At 39.4% G+C, this 19,851-nt stretch overlaps 1 protein-coding gene across 1 annotated transcript in view; it reads left to right on the top strand.

Moving 5' to 3' along the window:
- FRAS1 (Fraser extracellular matrix complex subunit 1) overlaps positions 1-19,851 on the top strand; it is a 269,028-nt gene that overhangs the window by 35,055 nt on the left and 214,122 nt on the right. Inside the window, exons 8-11 of the mRNA XM_018557898.1 lie at positions 8,343-8,432; positions 10,102-10,140; positions 16,262-16,409; positions 18,431-18,574. Of these exons, the coding sequence (XP_018413400.1) occupies positions 8,343-8,432; positions 10,102-10,140; positions 16,262-16,409; positions 18,431-18,574 (421 nt within the window). The remainder of the gene's footprint in view (positions 1-8,342; positions 8,433-10,101; positions 10,141-16,261; positions 16,410-18,430; positions 18,575-19,851) is intronic.

Below are 19,851 nucleotides of genomic sequence, written 5' to 3'. Positions count from 1 at the left end.
ATATATGGTGCGGAATACGCAACTAAAATCGCAATTGGACTATTTTGTGGGACGCACGGTTTCCACAATAGTCTGAACAATGTTTTTTATGTTTATCGTGTTTCTGCGCGTTACACTCATGTGTGAATGGAGCCTTAGAGTTGCTACATGGCAACAAGTAATGTTTTAGCATTTCTTATTGGGTACACTGAATTATTCTAGAGCACCGGATTATTCTCGACTCTCAGATCCAGAGGTTTCTTTTTCATAAGGTACTTAGAGGTAGACAATACAGTTCAGAAAGTTAATGATCGCACTGCCTTGCATTATAAAGACAGATATTCAGGAAATATTTAAAATGACACTAAACTCTGGAGTTAAATCTTAAAAAGTGGATGGGGTGTAAGCGTTGTTGGTACTTCAAACATCTCTGTTTCAGAGGGGTGAAAGCAGTTGTAAAGTAGCTCATACCCATGATGGACTATAATTTCAATGCAAATTAGTAAATTAAACATGAGATTGTAGTCCATCGTGGGAGAGAGCTTGTGGTGGTGACTACTTTACAACATACACAGGAACCATGGGGAACAAAAGTAGCCCCCTTCCAGAAGGAAGGACAGTGTCAGCACCAATTCAGAGAGGATTTGAATATCTACAGCTGAGTGATTCACAAATCAGATACATTTTTATTAATAGTTAAGGTACTTGAATGCATTTTTTATGTTTAAAGGAGAACTATGAGGTGAGTGCTTTTCACTCACCTCATAGTTCTAGCCGACCTGTGACAATGAGACTGTCACAGGTCGACTCAGTAGATCGGGAGGTGAGCGAACACATACGGGAGTTCGCTCACCTCTCGATCCTGTCACAGCACTCTGCCGTGACAGGGGAGGGGATGGATTGCCCCCGCTCCGATCCGCCAGCGCTGACTGGCGGACGGGGCGGGTACAGCTGGCTCTGCCTCTAGAGAGGCAAAGCCAGCTGTCACTCACGCAGCTAGGCGGATCCAGACATAATTGTCGGGATCCGCTTCAGCTGCGGCGTCTCAGTATACCGCGAGCAGTACTAGCTTAGGGTGATGGGAGGACGCTAGTTTGTGTCCTCCCGTTACCCTAAGGAGAACTATGGGGAAAGCCTTAACCCCATAGTTCTTCTTTAACTCCTGAGTTTGTCATGCTTCAACAAACAGTTTTTCCTATCAGTCGTTGCTATATGTGCATGCTCTTGATGAATGTGTTCCATAGAAGAGCACAAACTACATAACGCGTAACTATTTTCTCTTGAGCTACCAAGGTCAGTTTTAGCTGTTCCAAAATTATACTAAAATAGCAGAGGAAGTTTTCTAAAAATACTTAAGCTCATGAATGCATTTCCTAAAACTTTGCTTAACACAAGAATTTATTCAGTTGTTGCAGTGTAATTTTATATTGTATTTATTTTTAACACAGATTCATGATTTACAAATATAAATCTCCATATGGGGTAAATGGTATGAACTTCCAAGTGATAGTGGCAGGCAACCCGTTATCCATTTTTAACCTCTAAGTTTGTGGTTCTGTTTTCTTAAAAGGATTGTGTCATATTATTTTATACATCTTTTTTACTAATTTTTTTTCTGTTGAAGAAAAAAATAAATACATTAACCAGATCAGCTCTCACGCCTGTGTACCCCTTATGGACCAGAGCAATTTTAACATTTCTGCTAAGGGAACAACACAGATACAGTATGTACATTTAAATAAAAACACATTACTAACAATGTTCAGAAGCTCGGTTTATCACAGGAGCAGATGCTGGCAAGAGCAGCTCAGGGAGTGGCAGCAGATCGAGAGGGACAAGGTGTACGTAGTATGCTAACGTTCCACAAGATGCTAAGGGCATGGTTACAAAACAGTGATTGCTATATTCACCAAGAATTCACAGGTGGTTAATCTTTCCCTGTAACTAAAACACATGCACCAGAAAGATTTACCTAAAGTGAATTTCACATTCACTGCTTTATAAATATGCCCCTAAAACTTTTTTTTATTCCTATTTAATCAGTTGAATAAATAATTCTAAATTCTAACAAACAATTATAAACATGTTATAAAACATCAGTTTATAAATGTGTAAACTTTAAAAAATATTATAAAAGTGTCCAAAACCCACAACAGTTTCTCTTTAATTCAAACCCCTTACCAATGTTTGTTATATGCTGATCAACAGTATTGAAAAAAATTGTTTCCAACATTAAGAGGGTTATTCACAAAGCTAGTCGAAGGATCAGCCGTAGCTCCAGCTGATCCTTCGGCTAGCTTCGGTTGCCGGAGCTCTTCAGTTCAGTAGAACCGAAGGGCTGATGTACAGGCTCTTCACTATAGCCTGTACAGCTCCCAAGGCTGGGCGAGCTGCTCAGCCGAGCCGAAGGCATATGCTTCGGCTCGACGGAGCCGAAGTGAAACCCGAAGCGGGGCGCACGGCCGACCAATGCCTCGCAACTGAAAGCTACGCCCAATTGCAATGACTGATCAGCATCCCCAGATTGCCTGGGGACGCTGAACTGTCATTAAACAATGACAACTTGGCAGAGCCGACTGTGACGTCACGGCTGGCTCGCTCAGTTGTTATTCATTGGCCGGGACCTGCTAGAAGACTCTAGCAGGCCCCGGCCAATAGAAGCAGTTGGGCAGAGCTAGCTGTCACTGCTAGCTCCGCCCAATTGTTTATTTCTTTTTAATATTTTTCTTTTTTTCATCTTTATTATTATTTTTTTTCAATAATCTTTAACTCTTTTCATTTTTTTAAAATCTTTATTTGTTAAAATTCATCATTTATTTACATTTGTACACATTTTTGTTCTACTTTTTCCCTCCCCCTACTTTTTTCACTGTTTTTCTATTCTGCTCGGTACCACAGAGCTGCCTTTGGCAGCTTTGTGAGTAACCCTTTACATTTATAAAACCACCACACATTTGTATCATAATAAAACTGTATGTTTAAATATATACGTGTATAGACGGCGACCCGCAGAAGTGGTTAAAACAAGAACCGCTTACCGTAAGAGCAGACAATTGCTGTTAATGTACAAGCGACCCGGCGTCTCTACCTGCTCTTAGAGCTAGGAGAAGAATCCGGGGTAAGCAGATCTCTGCTTCCTCAGCTTCTTTGGGGTCCCTAGGTGACATTAGGGGTCTGAAAGACCCCTGATGTCTCCACAAAGAGGACCTATCATACCCTATCTGCTATCACAAAGGGTGCTTGTTAGCCCCCTATGTGATAGCAATAGGGTTAGTGTAAAAAAACAACAACAAGTGTTTAAAAATTATAGTAACATATAAGAAAAATTGTAAAAATGCAAAAAAAATTAAATTTCAGTACATATGTTACATATCGCCGCAAACGTCGGAGTGAGAGCAATAATTCTAGGGCCATCAATCACTGTTAGCACTAAACTGATAAACGGTAAAAGTGTTTAAAATGCTCCCTATGGGAAATTTGGGGTATTGACTTTTTTTGCGGCTTCACGGGCGAACGCAATTTTAAGGCTTGACATGTTTTGTATCTATTTACCCTGCGTGACCCCGTCTTTCATATTTTACCAAACAATTGGGTATTACAGTATATTGTGTTTCTGTGCACTAAATTTAATTTAGTTTATTTTTTCCTAAAAATACTGGTTTGATCAACATTTGCGCAAAAACCATGCAACATAAAAAATAAAAGCAAGTAGCATTTTTTTTATTCTACAGGGAATGTGCTTTCAGAACATATATAATTGTTTGGAGGTTTGAAGCTGTTTTCTAGCCAAAAATGTATATTTTATCATGTGTGCGCAAATAGTAAGAAAATGCCCCGGACAGCAAGTGGTTAATATAATACATTTAGAGCTTTATTGTGGTGCAACCATTCAGTGGCTTCATATTCCTATTTATGAATATTACTTGTTTTGATAGTTTTAAGCTATAAGGAGCATTGGTTGTGGGTTTGATTTAAGTTATGTATTTCTACTTGTCTTTTGCTTAAGTATCTTAATTGTATATGCTACATGTTTGAATGATAGAGTACCTTTGAGTGGTCACTGGTAACTCTGATATTTGCATTTTATTTTTTTTTCTTAGAAATAATGATTACATACAGAAATACACTCTGCAATATATTGGTAAATAAACATCTTGACATACAGTATATAGCACATGCATACATACAGAAAGCGTTCAACTCCAGGACAACTTTAACATGTTTTGAACCTGAATAGACACTCCTTAGTGTCCGAAATTATAAATATCTGTATAATCCAACAGCAACCAAACAGACAAATATGGAAACTGCAAGGCATTCCAACAGTCTTTAGGAGAGACAATCCCAATTCTGAAAGATGGTGTGGCTTGAACAGATTGGAAAAGGTGATGGGGCAGAATGGTGTGGAGAGATAGGTGAACTATGATTTTAATCATGCACATTGTAGGTCAAAACATTTATTGTGTGCCATCCACACATAACCTGAAAGAACCCAAGAGCAAACATTTTATATTTCTTAATCATACATTGTGACAGAGGATGAGTATTCAGGTACATTGGGTTATACTTTCCTTCAGGAGATTGAATACTGGCAAAATCAAACTGTAATGGCAGCTAAGTATAATCCCAGTATGTAACCCCAGTATAACCAGTATAATGTTAAAGCGCTGCGCAAACTGTTGGCGCTATATAAATCCTGTATAATAATAATAATGCCAAGTATAAACGGAGACATGCTGGGAATGGGACTGGTTATACTGGGCTGTCATCACAGCTTTGTTTTGCCAGTGTCCAATATACTGAAGGAAGCAGAATAACCCAGTGGAATTCTCATCCTGTGCCCCGTAAAGTGTTCCTAGAGAAGGATGTAACGGTAAGTAAAAAATCATATAATTGCAGCCTACCAGATGTTCTATGAGGTGGCTGTGCACATTTTTTTTCCAAGCTTTTTCTTTTTGTTCACTTGTTGACCTGATGATGACCTATGGAGGGACAGTGTTGTCACCCTGGGCTGCTTACTTCTAATTTGAATTACAGAACACATCCTCTTCATCTTCATAACATAGGGAGATGTGTTCTGTAGTTCACAGAGGTGAACTGGGCAGGATTGATATCATTTTTTGGGATTTTGGTACTGCAGAAGTCACTAAAGGAATCTCAATACAGAAAGTGACAAGCTCACTGGATTTCTGGCACAATTAAATGAATGCACTAATCACATGGATTTAACAAAACCTTTCAATCATATATTTTACACATTAAAAAGGAGCAAAATCGTTTATATGAACTTTAAGAACATTGTAACCTGATTTTTGTGCCAGGTTCCATAAAAAATAAATAAGTACATTGTACAGGTGGAGAAGTATTTTCTTCCTTAAGAATTATGAAAGAAACATTACATAATATTACAAATGGCAGGCTAATGCTGCCCTACATTTTGCCACTCTAAGATACGCATGTTGCTTTTTCACAGATCTTTGCCGGTATGTATGGCCTTTCCTTTCATCACTGAAATGTAACTTCAGTTATAAGTAAAAGGAAAATGACAAGAGCGTTTGGGCTATTATAGAAGGCTGGTTCCTGGCCATTATGTTCTAATTTGATGCTTTGAAATGGAATTGGGACCTAGTATTCCCTGTGAAATACATGGACTCTTTTGCAACCTTTTTTTAAGTGAGCATTTTATTGAGTTTTCTTATGTAACAAAGAAGATACATAAAATGAAAGAGAAAAAATCATCAAGGCGAAACAAAAACTACAACGCTTATCCACCCCCTCTGGGAAATATCTTATTAATGACTTGAGTATTTACATTATTACCCTCATATTTCATATGAGTGTATTAACAGTACCTATTTATGTCTGTAGCTCTGTTCCCAGTCCTCCTCCAAGCATTCTTCAGGTGGATTATAGAAGCCATATGAAACAGGAGTCCTGCTTAGGTCCCTCCACTATCTCATGACTTAGAACACCGTACTTGCCACTCTACTCCCAATTCTCATTTTGCTAAGAGTAATCTGCTGCAGGCGCTTAGTACATCACCTCCTTTCTACATCTGTTGACTGTCCAATTTTAATGTAGCTTTTGATGTGTGGTTTTTAGGCTTCAGATATTTTTGTAATGCCTTTTTATCAACTGGATTTGTAAACCCTTGTCCGTACACACATTCTGACAGTGAACAGGCATAGAAATTAAATTAAGAGTGGAACTTGAAGCAAACATTTTTCCCTTTTTGCACAGATTGGGAAAAGGTAGAACCTCTCTCAGAGATTTTGTTGTTTTTGTTTCATTTTAAAACCAAATTCCAGTTTGGTCCTTAAATCAAAAGGTTAATCCTTCAGCAGTAGCTAGAAAAAATTAATCTCTGGCTCCTATACTTACTTGATCACCAGCACTGTCCTCTAACTTTCAAATCTCTCTCCCCCTCTTCTTTCTGTTGATTAGTGAAGTCGTTCATAAGGGATGTGCCAGTAGGGAAGTGCAAAGGGGGTAGGTAGCAATACTTGGAAGTTTTGAGGCTTTGCAGAGTAAAATGCTTCAGCAGAGACTTAAGGTCAAGTATGTGGAGGCATCACTAGGTGACTGCATGTAATCATTGGGATTGTGCTTATTTTACAGTGTCATTTTCATCACATGTAAACTTTTACATGTTATATCTGCTTTAAAGTGAACCTCTGCCTAACCCATGTAGGGCAAAACAACAGTTCACTTTAATGCTTGGCCTTCCCTATGTTCCCCTGCCACGCTTTTCAGCTAGTGAAGTGAATTAACATACTACCAGGTATGAGGGATCATGCGACTAACTCTCTTTCCTCCCACATGGAAGTTTTGGTTCTTGGTGATTGCCTGCATAGGTACCAAGTGGTGTCACATGGGGGCAGAGAGATAATAGCCCGCCTGTTTAAGCACCATGTAATGACCCTGGCCTATAACCTATCTAACCATAACATTTAGCTATATCTCTTACCCTAATCTGAGCCAGTGCAGGTCAAGGCATCAGGTTCACATAATTTCTGCCTTCCCTAGCTGCTCATGCTTACATTCCCTTCACTCATCCACCACTCCATTTGGCTTCCTGGAGAGAAGAGAAATACATAGTTCTTCTGGATATGAAGAGCATGCGATTTACTCCTCTTCAACAGCCTTAGAAATTGGGCATTAAGGCACTCGGCACACATGCAGAAGGAGTGAGAGTTTTTAGCCTTGTGTAGTTCCTAAGTCACTACTTTGAACTTACACAGGACTCGTTCTCTGCGCTTCATCAGGTGAATAAAGCAGTGGGGAGCAAAGGTAAGATAGGTATAAGCAGCATTGGCATTGCACAAGTTTACTTTAAGTTGTGTTTCATTTTGTAGTAGATGTTAGGCTTCATTGGAGAAGTGTTTACCCCATAGACTTGGAAAGACATTGAGGGGTATTTATCAAAACTGGAGCTGACAAAATCTGGAGCAGATTTGCACTGCAGCGAATCAAATTATCTGTCTCACTTTCAAACCTTACCTGAGCAAACTGAAGAAAGATGCTGATTGGTTGCCATGGGCAACTGCTCCAGATTCTGTTTGCTCAAGTTTTCATAAATTCCCCACATTAAGTTTGTGTTTTGTTTTATGGAGTTATAACGTATTTATAATTTTTAAGGTTTTAAGTTTTCTCTTTACCATTTATGTATATGTAAAGTCAAAACTTTACTTTTTTAGTTTTGGATAGAGTGGGGAAGGTTTAGAATGGGGGCACACGGTTCCTTTTTAGTGGCAACTGTTGCCGTTGGCTGCCACCCTTCCTGCAATGATGACATTTCCTCCTGTCAAGTGGAAAAGCAGCAACGTCTATAGGTGACCCTGCTAAAACACTGGGCCTCCTAAGGGTTATCCAAGCATGCTGCTGGGCTTCACTATGACAACCAGGAAGCAACTGGGACACCTGGGATTCCCGTAGGTTCTTGCCGTAGGAATCCCAGAACTCCCCCGTGTAAAATGTTGAATCACAGCTGTTAAATTGACTGTACTTTGTGTGTGTGTGTGTGTATAATATTTACAACTTTCCTGTCCAGTATGAACAAAGTACACTGATCTTGTATTTGTGATTTATTCATGCACATACTCTGCTTTCTTTCCCCCTTCCTATTATGAAGCCGTCACCAGTTTGACGCTACATAAAGTAACCTTTATGTATGTGGAGAATTGACTCGGTGCTAATGTGCTGAGTTTGCCCATTTTTCATGGAGAGTCCTCAGACAATTCTTCTTAAGAGGAATAAAGTGAAATCTTTACATTCCACAATTTAGCCTCTGTTTACACAGTGAATAATATGACCTCAGCAACAGTACATGCTTTATAGTAAACGAATCTGCCTTTCTTTATCAGGGTGAAGAATTAGTCCATTTTGAGGGCAAATGCTGTCCAGAATGTGTATTGAGCACTAGCTACTGCCTCCACAAAGAGCATGAGAAAGAGGTGAGAAGAACAGCTTTTTCTGAATCGGTGTTAAATAACTGTGGTGAAAAAGAAAAGACAAAAAATTGTATTGTAGTAAACAAAACATGGCACATTTTCTGTCTGTATTGTATGTTTACGTGCTTCAGAGAGATTTTAGGTATACTTTCAAACAACTTATGTATTGCAATTGTATTGCACACATTAAGATATTTCTACGGTTTTTACTTAACACCACCCTGCTAAAATGTCCCATTCTAGCATACAGACTGGTGTCCCCAGCAGTGGCAGGTGCTGCCTTGCATTGTTACAACACAAGGCACTGTTTACCTTTTCCTTGCACTGACGTGAGGTTAATTGCGGTGCCGAAAAATTAAGCACGTACTTTTTTTTTTTTTTTTGCACCATACCGCAAACCGGTATTGTGTGAACTAGACACATAGAAAACAATTGTTTTCTTTGTACCCCTGCAGTGACTGACATTGGCCAGGTGCTGAAATATTCTAGTCACCACACATGGTGTAAACGAGCCCTAAATCTGTATTGTTCTGCTAAGTGATAAAATATAGGGGTTCATTTAAAAATCAGCCAATGTGACACTGACCCCACATTTGCCAGGGCTTTACTCCCTGCATTTATAAAGCACCTTTGCCACCTAAACCTGTACATTTGCTAGGTGGTCAAGTCACATTTGCTGAACGTCAAATACATCTGTTCTTTAGTGGATAATGATGCTTATTTTATTATTTGCCTTATTGGCAGGTGTCACCGCTACTGCACATATGTCAGACTAAATTGAGAAATTGTTGCATTTTACAGTGAGACCTTCTGTCTCAAGTGCTACATTTATGTTTTTGCATATGACAATAGCTGGAATTATTTATGTTATATCAATTTATATATGAGTAGGTATTATATAATAGTAAATGGACCTAGTACGCCATACATGTGGGCTGGTATACCCAGACAAGAGGGGGTTGAATGTGCAGTCCTTTACTATGCCAGTACCAGCCCACATGCCGTTCAGTGGGTGCTGTTAGTAGCACTTATAACTGCTAACAGGTTCATGGTTCTAGGGGTCCCCACACACCTTACGATTATCGTACGATAATCGCGGGAAATCCCGCGATCGTACGATGATCGTAAGGTGTGTGGAAGCCGTGCGACCTCTACTACTGTAAGGTCGCACGACTTTAAACTTACGGAGATGTTCGTAAACTTACGGACATGGTCTCACTTGTGAGACCTTGAATTCAGCAATTATTTTATTCATAGCAAGCAAGGTGTAATTTTCACTGAAAATAGTAATGTGATCTTGTAATGGTGATATGTACTCTATTGATTCATGGGAAGTATGAATTCTATTGAAAGTGCCACTCTAACATAAAGTATTGTAGTTTATTGTTATTTTATTGTCATTTTAACAGCTGTTTTTTGTTTTTTTGACAAGATAAAATGCCTTTTTCCTTTTTTGTTAATTCTCCTGCATATATTATTGCTAAATCCTAGATCAATGTAAACATTAGGACAGGAGACCCTTAAATCCTGCCTTTCTTTAACTAAGCTGTAACTCTTGGGACTGGATATTAGATAACGATGGAATGTGCTTTATTGGAATGTTTGTAATACATCTGATAACCATGCTTACAGAACACAATCTACTCACAGAGGTATTTCTTTTTGTATGCAGGAATCTCCTTCAGATTTGAGTGGAGTTAAACATTTGATGGTAAGGAGAGATACTAAAAGAATACATGTATATTTGGATGCAGCACAGATTAGCTAAGGTCATGAAAGTATAAAGTAAAACTCGGCAGCTGTTTGTTTTCAGTATATAGCATCTGAATGATCTATATACTTTGCTAAGAAGTTGCATCTATTTTTAAATATGTAGGCTTGCCAGGGTAGCAACCCAGACCAGTCTTTTTTTCCCCCACTTCAAAATTGCAGTCAATTTCAGTGCAGTGGTGCGAGTTCTAATTTAGTCATCACACAAATGTTTATAATTTATACACATTTGGCAGAGATGCTTTACCATGTAATATTTTGGTCCTCTTTTATCTCTTGTTCAATCAGGTATCATCAGAAGCTTATGTCAGCATAAGTCAGGATCATTTAATTGGTGTCCTCAATCTGGGGTCCAGAATTTAATGAATTTTATAGGTCATTTGCAGCTATTAAAGTATGTTTAAAGAATGTCAACCGACAATTTTTCAAAGCTACCTAGGGCAATGCTAGGTGTTATGGCTTGCTTTGATTTGGACAACATTTCTTGCATGGCACAGTGCAGGTGTGGACAAATATATTTGGAATTCAGAACCAGCTCTACTTACAACAACTAGAGAAAACCTCAAAAAGTTAGTCACCAGCTGTAATTTTTAAAAAGCTTAGGCTGTGTGGCCCCAGGGATATGTCCAGCCCTGGCATAGCAGAATACCCAGGTGGGTATTACTACTATGTTTTACTATGTTTTAGTAGTTTTGGATATAGTTCTGATGGTTTTGTGCTCCTGTCAAGTTGTATTACTATCTGTGTCCCCACTGGGGAGATTCATCCTCTCTGTTCATCCTGATGACCATTGTTTCTGAGACTGTAAGTAAAGAAAATCCTAAATTTGGTGTTGTCCCTGGAACATGAATAGATAACATCTTCCAATGGGTTCAGGTTTTTTTAGTTTTCCACACAGTGTGTTATGAGATTCTGATTTCTGTCCTGGCCCTGCTGAGCACTGACATCAGCACCCCTCTCAACTAACAAAGCTGAAACTAGGGGAAGGAGGACATGTTTAGCTGTCCCCGGTCACAAAGGCACTATGCACACATTACACAACCATGTAAGCAATAAAACATAATTTACTGTCGTTTTTAAAGGTGGGAAGTGTACGTATCTAAATGTGACTTAGTATCAGCAGCTTGCAGTCTACTCTAAATTCTGTGCAGGAGTGCTTAGAGAGAGGGAGGGAGAAGCAGCACCAGTTAGGTGTGCTGCAGTGCAAGAAGAATTCTTAATTGGAGTAAAAACCAGAAAGAAGAGCTCATTGGTGTGCTTATTGGCACACCAATGGCAAAGGTAAACACAGCTTAAAGTGCATTTCCATTGTTGCTGTAAAATTTGAGAACCCCGCACTTAATGTTTGGTATCTGCTCTTTTTCACACAGCATACCTAAATAAATAAATAATAATAAAAAAATGTATATATATTTCTTGTTAGTTGTTTAGAGTAGCATTGTACATAGGACTCTACGGACTACTTCTATTGCTTTGAACATACAGGAGGGCAATACTGAAAGAGTCAAGCATTAACAAACAATGTAGCACCCACATTCTGAGGTCTTTACCCCTTTGTTAGTACAGACTCTTGCACATCTAATGAACAACTGATAGTGAAATCACCAAGCACAGTACAGACAGGGGTAATTACGGCAAACACAGCTCCCTAGCCCCCTCATATATATTACAGAGAAAGTGAGAATTAATGTGAGATTTTTCAGTGCTGAAGTTCTCAGAAAATAGCTTTTAAAAATATAAGCAGCAAGGGCATCTCTGTACATGTAGGAACAGCAGACAGCCAAAGCCTGTCACACTATAAAAACTTTTCGGCAAAGGGCCTACTTGGAAAGAAGAGATTAAATCTCTTATGTGGCCCATGCCGCTGAACGTGGCTCCATTTTAGAGAACTGGACCATTGAAGTCCACAGAGAAACCAACACATCTAGGAATGTTGGTCACCATGGTCTTCCACACATGTCACTGATTGCTCCTGCTGACCTCCATTTCACTGCAGGCAAGTGCAGTGACGTGGACATCATCAGGAAAAACCAGTGAAAGCTGCAGGGGACCCAGGAGATAGACTCCTTTATAACTGACTGAAACATGAATGTATTGATTTTTTATATATACAGGTGAAACTCGAATAATTAGAATATCGTGCAAAGTTCATTTATTTCACTAATGCAACTTAAAAGGTGAAACTAATATATGAGGTAGACTCATTACATGCAAAGCAAGATAATTCAAGCCGTGATTTGTCATACTTGTGATGATTATGGCTTACAGCTCATGAAAACCACAAGAACCCCAAATCCACAACTTCAAAAAAGTAGATTATTACATGCAATCAATATTTCTATTGCTTTGAACATACAGGAGGGCAATACTGAAAGAGTCAAGCATTAACAAACAATGTAGCACCCACATTCTGAGGTCTTTACCCCTTTGTTAGTACAGACTCTTGCACATCTAATGAACAACTGATAGTGAAATCACCAAGCACAGTACAGACAGGGGTAATTACGGCAAACACAGCTCCCTAGCCCCCTCATATATATTACAGAGAAAGTGAGAATTAATGTGAGATTTTTCAGTGCTGAAGTTCTCAGAAAATAGCTTTTAAAAATATAAGCAGCAAGGGCATCTCTGTACATGTAGGAACAGCAGACAGCCAAAGCCTGTCACACTATAAAAACTTTTCGGCAAAGGGCCTACTTGGAAAGAAGAGATTAAATCTCTTATGTGGCCCATGCCGCTGAACGTGGCTCCATTTTAGAGAACTGGACCATTGAAGTCCACAGAGAAACCAACACATCTAGGAATGTTGGTCACCATGGTCTTCCACACATGTCACTGATTGCTCCTGCTGACCTCCATTTCACTGCAGGCAAGTGCAGTGACGTGGACATCATCAGGAAAAACCAGTGAAAGCTGCAGGGGACCCAGGAGATAGACTCCTTTATAACTGACTGAAACATGAATGTATTGATTTTTTATATATACAGGTGAAACTCGAATAATTAGAATATCGTGCAAAGTTCATTTATTTCACTAATGCAACTTAAAAGGTGAAACTAATATATGAGGTAGACTCATTACATGCAAAGCAAGATAATTCAAGCCGTGATTTGTCATACTTGTGATGATTATGGCTTACAGCTCATGAAAACCACAAGAACCCCAAATCCACAACTTCAAAAAAGTAGATTATTACATGCAATCAATAAAACAAGGATTGTACATAGAACAATATCGGACCTCTGAATGAGCAGTTTTCTGAATGAGCAGACTTTTGGTAGCATCTTATTCTGTCTGGCGCACAAGCATCTTAAGTTTATTCCGCCATCGACTTGAGCAGTATGTCTGTAGAAATTTGCAAGACCAATTAAAGCCCTTTTTAAGACACATGACACTTGCCCTTATCAGTGATGTGAAAAAAATGAGGCCCATGTTGAAGTTAATACTGTTATGTTCTTTTTCTTAGCGCTTTTTGAGATAATTATGTTTAGAAGGCTTTTCTCCTTTATTTAACAAGCTTTTCGCCTCGCCTCTTGACAGTCACGAAGTGTTTTAGGCAGCGAGGGAAGGAGAGTTAATTAACATTTAGTTAAATAGCATAGAGCAAATGGGACCATTAGAAACACCAAAGTACACAAACTCATTATATGTCTAATAGAGGTGTTATTTTAATGCTGAGTACAAATCAATTTTCTTGACATTTGCATGATTAGCAGAAAGTGCATGCTATATGATATGTAAAATCGAATTTTTTTAAAATCGATTTATCGACTAATTTTGATTAATTATAACGCACATACTGATCCAACTACTTTTAGGTAATAGGGCGCATTCTGATTTCTTGTAAAACCACACAAAATGGATCTCTAAGCTGGAATAAAAGTGCTTGTCCAGTATCCACAAATGAATGGGATGCTGACTGGGAAGTAAATGCACTTGTAGAAAAAAAAGAAAAAAAAAATATTGTCCAATCAATCATTATTGCATTGTAATTTGCACTGTTTAAGTTTACAATTGACCCCGTCAGTCACCCTAAAAAAAATAAAAATCTTATTAGCAGTTTCCTGCTATAGAAGAGGTAATATACTCATCTATACAGTGGCCTTGTCTCCTTCCAAGCACTGCAGCCTCCATCATGCTCATTAGCATTTGACACTTATGGGATTTGTACCCCACTGTACACTGTGGTTCCATCCACTGACCCGTACATCAATACTGTGTCCTGTAGGGGTTGGAGGATTAAACCACAGTGTGTAGTGAGGGATACAGGTATCCAACATTCCTGGAAGGATTGAAAGCTGAAGAAACTGACAGAGGATGCAGCACTTGAACAGAGAGGTGAGTATATTACCTCTTCTATTGCAGGGAACTGCCATTAGTATATGTTAGTATTAGTATATGTTAGAGACTCACCGGCCCAAGTGATTCCATCAGGTAACGAAGGGAAGAGTCCAGTGACGTCACGGACATCGACGTCACCGGACTCCTCCCTCCTTCCCGTCATTACCCATCACGGACAACTACATCACCGGACTCCTCCCCCCTTCCCTTCGTTAGCCGACAGAGCCACTCGGGGAAGGGGGGAGGAGTCCGGTGACGTCGATGTCCGGTGACGTCGATGTCCGTGACGTCACCGGATCTCCGACGAAGACCCGGAAGCCGGCGGAGAGGTGAGTACCAATCAAAATAATTTTGATCGATCAAAAAAATTAACGATTTATCGAGGGATTAACCGTAATTTCCGCTGCCCTAGTAAAAACAGATACCTTCTGATGTGTTTATTCATTAAAGGAAAGACAGGTGCTTAGTGCGTGTGTAAGGGGAAGGACATAAAGTATCTTGTCACACTGGCATTTTTCAGGGTTAGCCGACCCACTGAAACCAATCACAGTCAAAAAAGTCTCCAACGAAAAATCTTTGTGATTCACATTTGACCAAACCTTCATGGTTATTATGGCTATGGGTTAGTAAGAACACAAATACACTTCTGGCTCAGGCTTAGCTAAGAAAAAATTTAACTTGCCTAATTGTTTCTTCCCTGAGAAGAACACTGAAGCCATTTTTTAATCACAATGCATCTGCATGTCTCATTTATATAAATCCAAAATGTAAGGGATTGATCATGCTGCTTAGATTTAGATACAGACAAGTTTGAGGAAGGGGATATTTCACAGTTACAGTTTCATGTGAATGGCACTTGTGACAGTACTGTACAGTCTACACCTAAAGATTTACGTTGCATATTGTGTGAATTTATACCACCTTTGTAAAGACAGCTGTGTGTAAAGTCTATGTGCTGCCTAGATAAATATATTGACTTTGTATGAGAAGCAGATCATTAGGTACAGAAATTATTGCCAACTTACACCAGAGGAATTACGACTTAGAACACTACATACAATAAATGACCTGGAATCTGGGTATAGCCAATGACACGATAAAGAACAACAAAATAAGCCATTCTGTCTGGAGGCTGCTGATGTATGGAAGCTGTTAAACTGATGTCAAGGTTCTTGATGCATTGACATATCCCTGACTTACTGTTTCACATTAAGGGATATATCTGTTTTCCACTTGAGAATTATATATACACTGTACCTAAATTTACAATTTTGTTGTAAATTGTATACATACACACAGATACAGATACAGCCAAAACTTTCACATAAAGCTCACAGGACCTAACTATTCAAAACACATACATGCAATGCCGTGATAAGGCCTCTTTCAAAATAAGCCATATAAAAGGAAACAAAGAATGCTTTATAATATGTATCCATGTCTATATGCCATTTTCTGCACATAAATGTGTGTGTGTATATGTGTGTGTGTGTATATATATATATATGTATATATATATATATTCATTTATTGTGTGTGTAATGCATGTAAAAAGACAAATAGTTGACTTGGGTTCTAAAATGCAAATTTTTGTAGTTTGGAAGCTGTCTTGATTTCTTTCAAAGTGATCGATACTGTATACCAGATAAGTAGGTGCTTGTGTATATAATGATTGATCTGTTCTGTTCGCCTTTCCTTTCCTAATCACCTGTTCAATGAAGAATGGAGAGAAGTGGAAAGAAGGCCCATGCACTGAATGTGAGTGTCAGAATAGTCAGGTGACCTGCTTTTCTCCGTCTTGTCCCACTTGCCCTGTTGGAACTCTAGCAGTGAACGTTGAAGGCCAGTGCTGTCCAGAATGCAAGCCAGGTATGTTTGGTAATATACACGTGTTTACCTTACATGAATGCTATCTTATAATTGCAATTAAAAGGTATTTAAGTAAAAAATAATTAAATGTAGTGGACCCTCTGTGTCGACAGGCGAATATAGGTCCTAAAGAGGCCCTGGGTGGAGGGTCTAAGGAACTGCCTGGTGTTGAAGAGTGCACCCCACTAGAGATGGTGGGCTTTGCTGTGTATGCAGGTTGCAGCCCTCAGTTACACTTGGATTGACAACAGCTGATGAAATGAAGCATGGTACAAAATCAGGCAGGGTCATGATCAAATGAGCTAAAAGTTCAGAGCAGACGAACAACAAGGATTTTCGAAAAACAGGCTCAGGTCGTAAACGGGTATCAGAACTGGAAAAGAGATCTTGGGTTCAGGTGCCTGAAGAGAGATACTCAGAGAGTTCTTTGCTCAAGCAACTCTCAGATGCACTGAGCAGGTGTAAATAGTTTTTTTGGACATGACTTTAGAGCAATTCATGTCCAGCATCCAAGATCCAGCATCCAAGAACTAGCAGGAAGGGGGTGCAAGCATATGTAAACATACAAACTAGAAAGACCTAGGGCAAGCTTCTGGGGAGTTCGAAGGTGGTTGCACAAAAGAACAGGGATCAAGCAAGGGATCCACCTGTGAAACAACTGACTGATGCTACAACATGAACACCTTAGAACTCCAAAGTTACAGCAAATTTGGATACTTAAGTAAATAGTATAGGGCCAACTAACCCATATGTAATTGTTATAATGTAAATATGATGATACTAATTAGGGATGCACCAATATCAGTATCGGTGCCGATACTGGGCATTTTCACATGCCCTGATGCTAAAAACCAATACCGGTGCTTTCAATTTTTACATTGAAACTGGAAACCGTGCGGCGCCTGCTTACAGTGCTTCTGAGACTCTCCGCACCCCTCCTAAGACCCCCTGCCCGAGACATCAGGTCAGCACCCCAGAGCAGAGTGTCAGCACAGAGTATGAAGGAAATTAATATACTATTATTCTGCATTGCTGTGTAATGTATTGCTGGGATTTGTAGTCCTCTATAGCTGATGGTATTGTGCATTGCTGTATAACGTGTTTCTGGGATTTCTAGTCCTCTATAGCCAGTGTCACTCTACATTGCTGTATATTGTATTGCTGGGATTCGTAGTCCTCTATAAATTATGGTATTCTGCATTGCTGTATAATGTATTGCTGGGATTTGTAGTCCTCTGTAACTGATGGTATTATTCTGAATTGCTGTATAATGTATTGCTGGGATTTGTAATCCTCTATAGCCCTTGTCTCTCTGCTTTGCTGTATAATATATTGCTGGCATTTGTAGTCCTCTATAGCCGGTGCCATTCTGCATTGCTGTATAATGTATTGCTGAGATTTGTAGTCCTCAAGCTGGTGGTATTTTCCATTGATTATATAATGTATTGCTGGGATTTGAAGTCCCTCCACAGCTTGAAATCAGTGGTAGAACTACCAGGGTCGCAGCATTTGCAGCTGCGACTGGGTCCTGGCGCTACGCCACTGTCCTAAAAATCATTAGTCTGTATTGTTTTGGAAAAACTGTCACGCAACACTAAAAAAAGTATTGGTAATTAGTATCAGTGAGTGCTTTAAAAAAAGTATCAGAACCCGTACTCGGTCTGGAAAAATGGCATTGGTGCATCCCTGATACTAATAATTGTAGCAGTTGTTTATATCATTTCTGATAAAACGGATGCTGGTCTCTTAAACCAAACTGTTCTTAATGAAATTGTGATCCAGTGATTGCGACCATGCTTAATTTAATTAAAACATTAAAAGTCTTTACTAACTAATCCTTTGTCATTCATGAAAAATAAAAATGTTATAGCTATTGTGTGAGGTTTAGGTTAGACAACTTTGACAAATGAGGTCACATACAGTAAATATGGTGCTATGTATAGCTAGGATTTATGTACTAGAGATTATGCTTTGACACACAGCACATCTTTCTTCCATTGCCCACTGTTTTTCTTTTGCAGAGCCATGTAGCCCAAACTGTTTAACCTGCTCTCAGTCTGCTGACCACTGTGACATGTGCCATGATGAAGCTCTCTTTCTGCAGATGGGTCGCTGCGTGCACAGCTGTGACCCTGGATTCTATCTAGATGGCAAAACATGCCTGGGTAATGCACGCTCTTACTGCACCAAACAAAATGTGTTTTATTTTGATTCTACATTAAGAATGATGCACCAAGTATACTAAAAACACAGTCTCCCGCAGGTGGGCTGCTGTGGCAGAAATCTGTTTATTTTTCATTGTTCCACAGTATATGGATCTTGTGGATATTGCTGCAAACATAACGTCTAATCTGTGTAAAACATTTACTGTGGTTTATACTGACTTACTGTTTTAATTCTGATCCTGCATTCTGTTCAGCATTATCGACAAATATGGGCACCCGTGGCCAGATTTGTCACAACACACAGAAATGTAGAGAAAAAGTTAAATTTTACTAAGGCTGGCCGTACACCTATCATTCTTTTTTCGTTCAACCCAGAGGCTGAACAAAAAAAAATAGCTGCAAACCTCCATCAACACAAACAGCGTGTCGATCGAGGAATCGCCAATGTTTGCATTGCTGCCAGCACCTGTCAGAATACCGGATCAGAGCGGGCAGCTCATTGGCTGCCGCTCTGATCCTACAAAGATTTTCCAGGCGGCTCCTTCGATCAGCTAATCGAGGAATGCTAGCTGAAAGGGAGCCGACAGCCCCACAAACTGTGTGAATTTTGGCCAGTACATTAAAAATCGCCGAAATTCGGCCAGTGTATGTGCACCTTAAGGCCTCATTCACAGTGTGCACATCCTTGCACAAACCTGCGCTTGAGAGTTCCAGCTGGTGTTTGCAGCCATCTGTACAACTCAATGACAGGATGCGGCTGCACACTGGTAAACGCTGACCTGAACTTATACGGATACAGGTGCATATGCACACACCTGGACGCAGACAGTTTGTTGATGGTGCTGAACAGGATGCAGTGTGTATTTGGTCAGAATTAAAACAGTAAGTCCATATAAACCACAGTAAATTTTTTACACAGATCCACATAATGTTGAGCAATGAAAAGTAAACAGTTTTCTTCCACAGCACCCAAACTGCAGGAGACTGTGTTTTAGTATATTTGGTATTATTTTTTTCTGAATTAAGTTTTTAGCTAGCATGTGATTACTGTGTCATATTTGACATGGTAGTCACATGAGCGGAAGCCACTCTGATTGGTTCTGGATTGTTAGTGGGGAACAAAGCTGTCAGTGACCACTAGGTTTGATAGCAAGTAGCTGCGCAAAGTGTTGCCTGGTAGCTGTTAAAAGGATGTTTATTAACATACCCGCAGCCGCAGCACAGTGCATCATGCAGAGAAACATTATTATATATATATTGTGGTTGGGAAGAGGTTA

Source organism: Nanorana parkeri, unplaced genomic scaffold, assembly GCF_000935625.1.
Source record: "Nanorana parkeri isolate BGI_ZX_2015 unplaced genomic scaffold, ASM93562v1 scaffold310, whole genome shotgun sequence".
NCBI lineage: Eukaryota > Metazoa > Chordata > Amphibia > Anura > Dicroglossidae > Nanorana > Nanorana parkeri.
The sequence above is the reverse complement of the archived record's forward strand: the minus strand, read 5'-3'. Positions and strand labels throughout refer to the sequence as shown.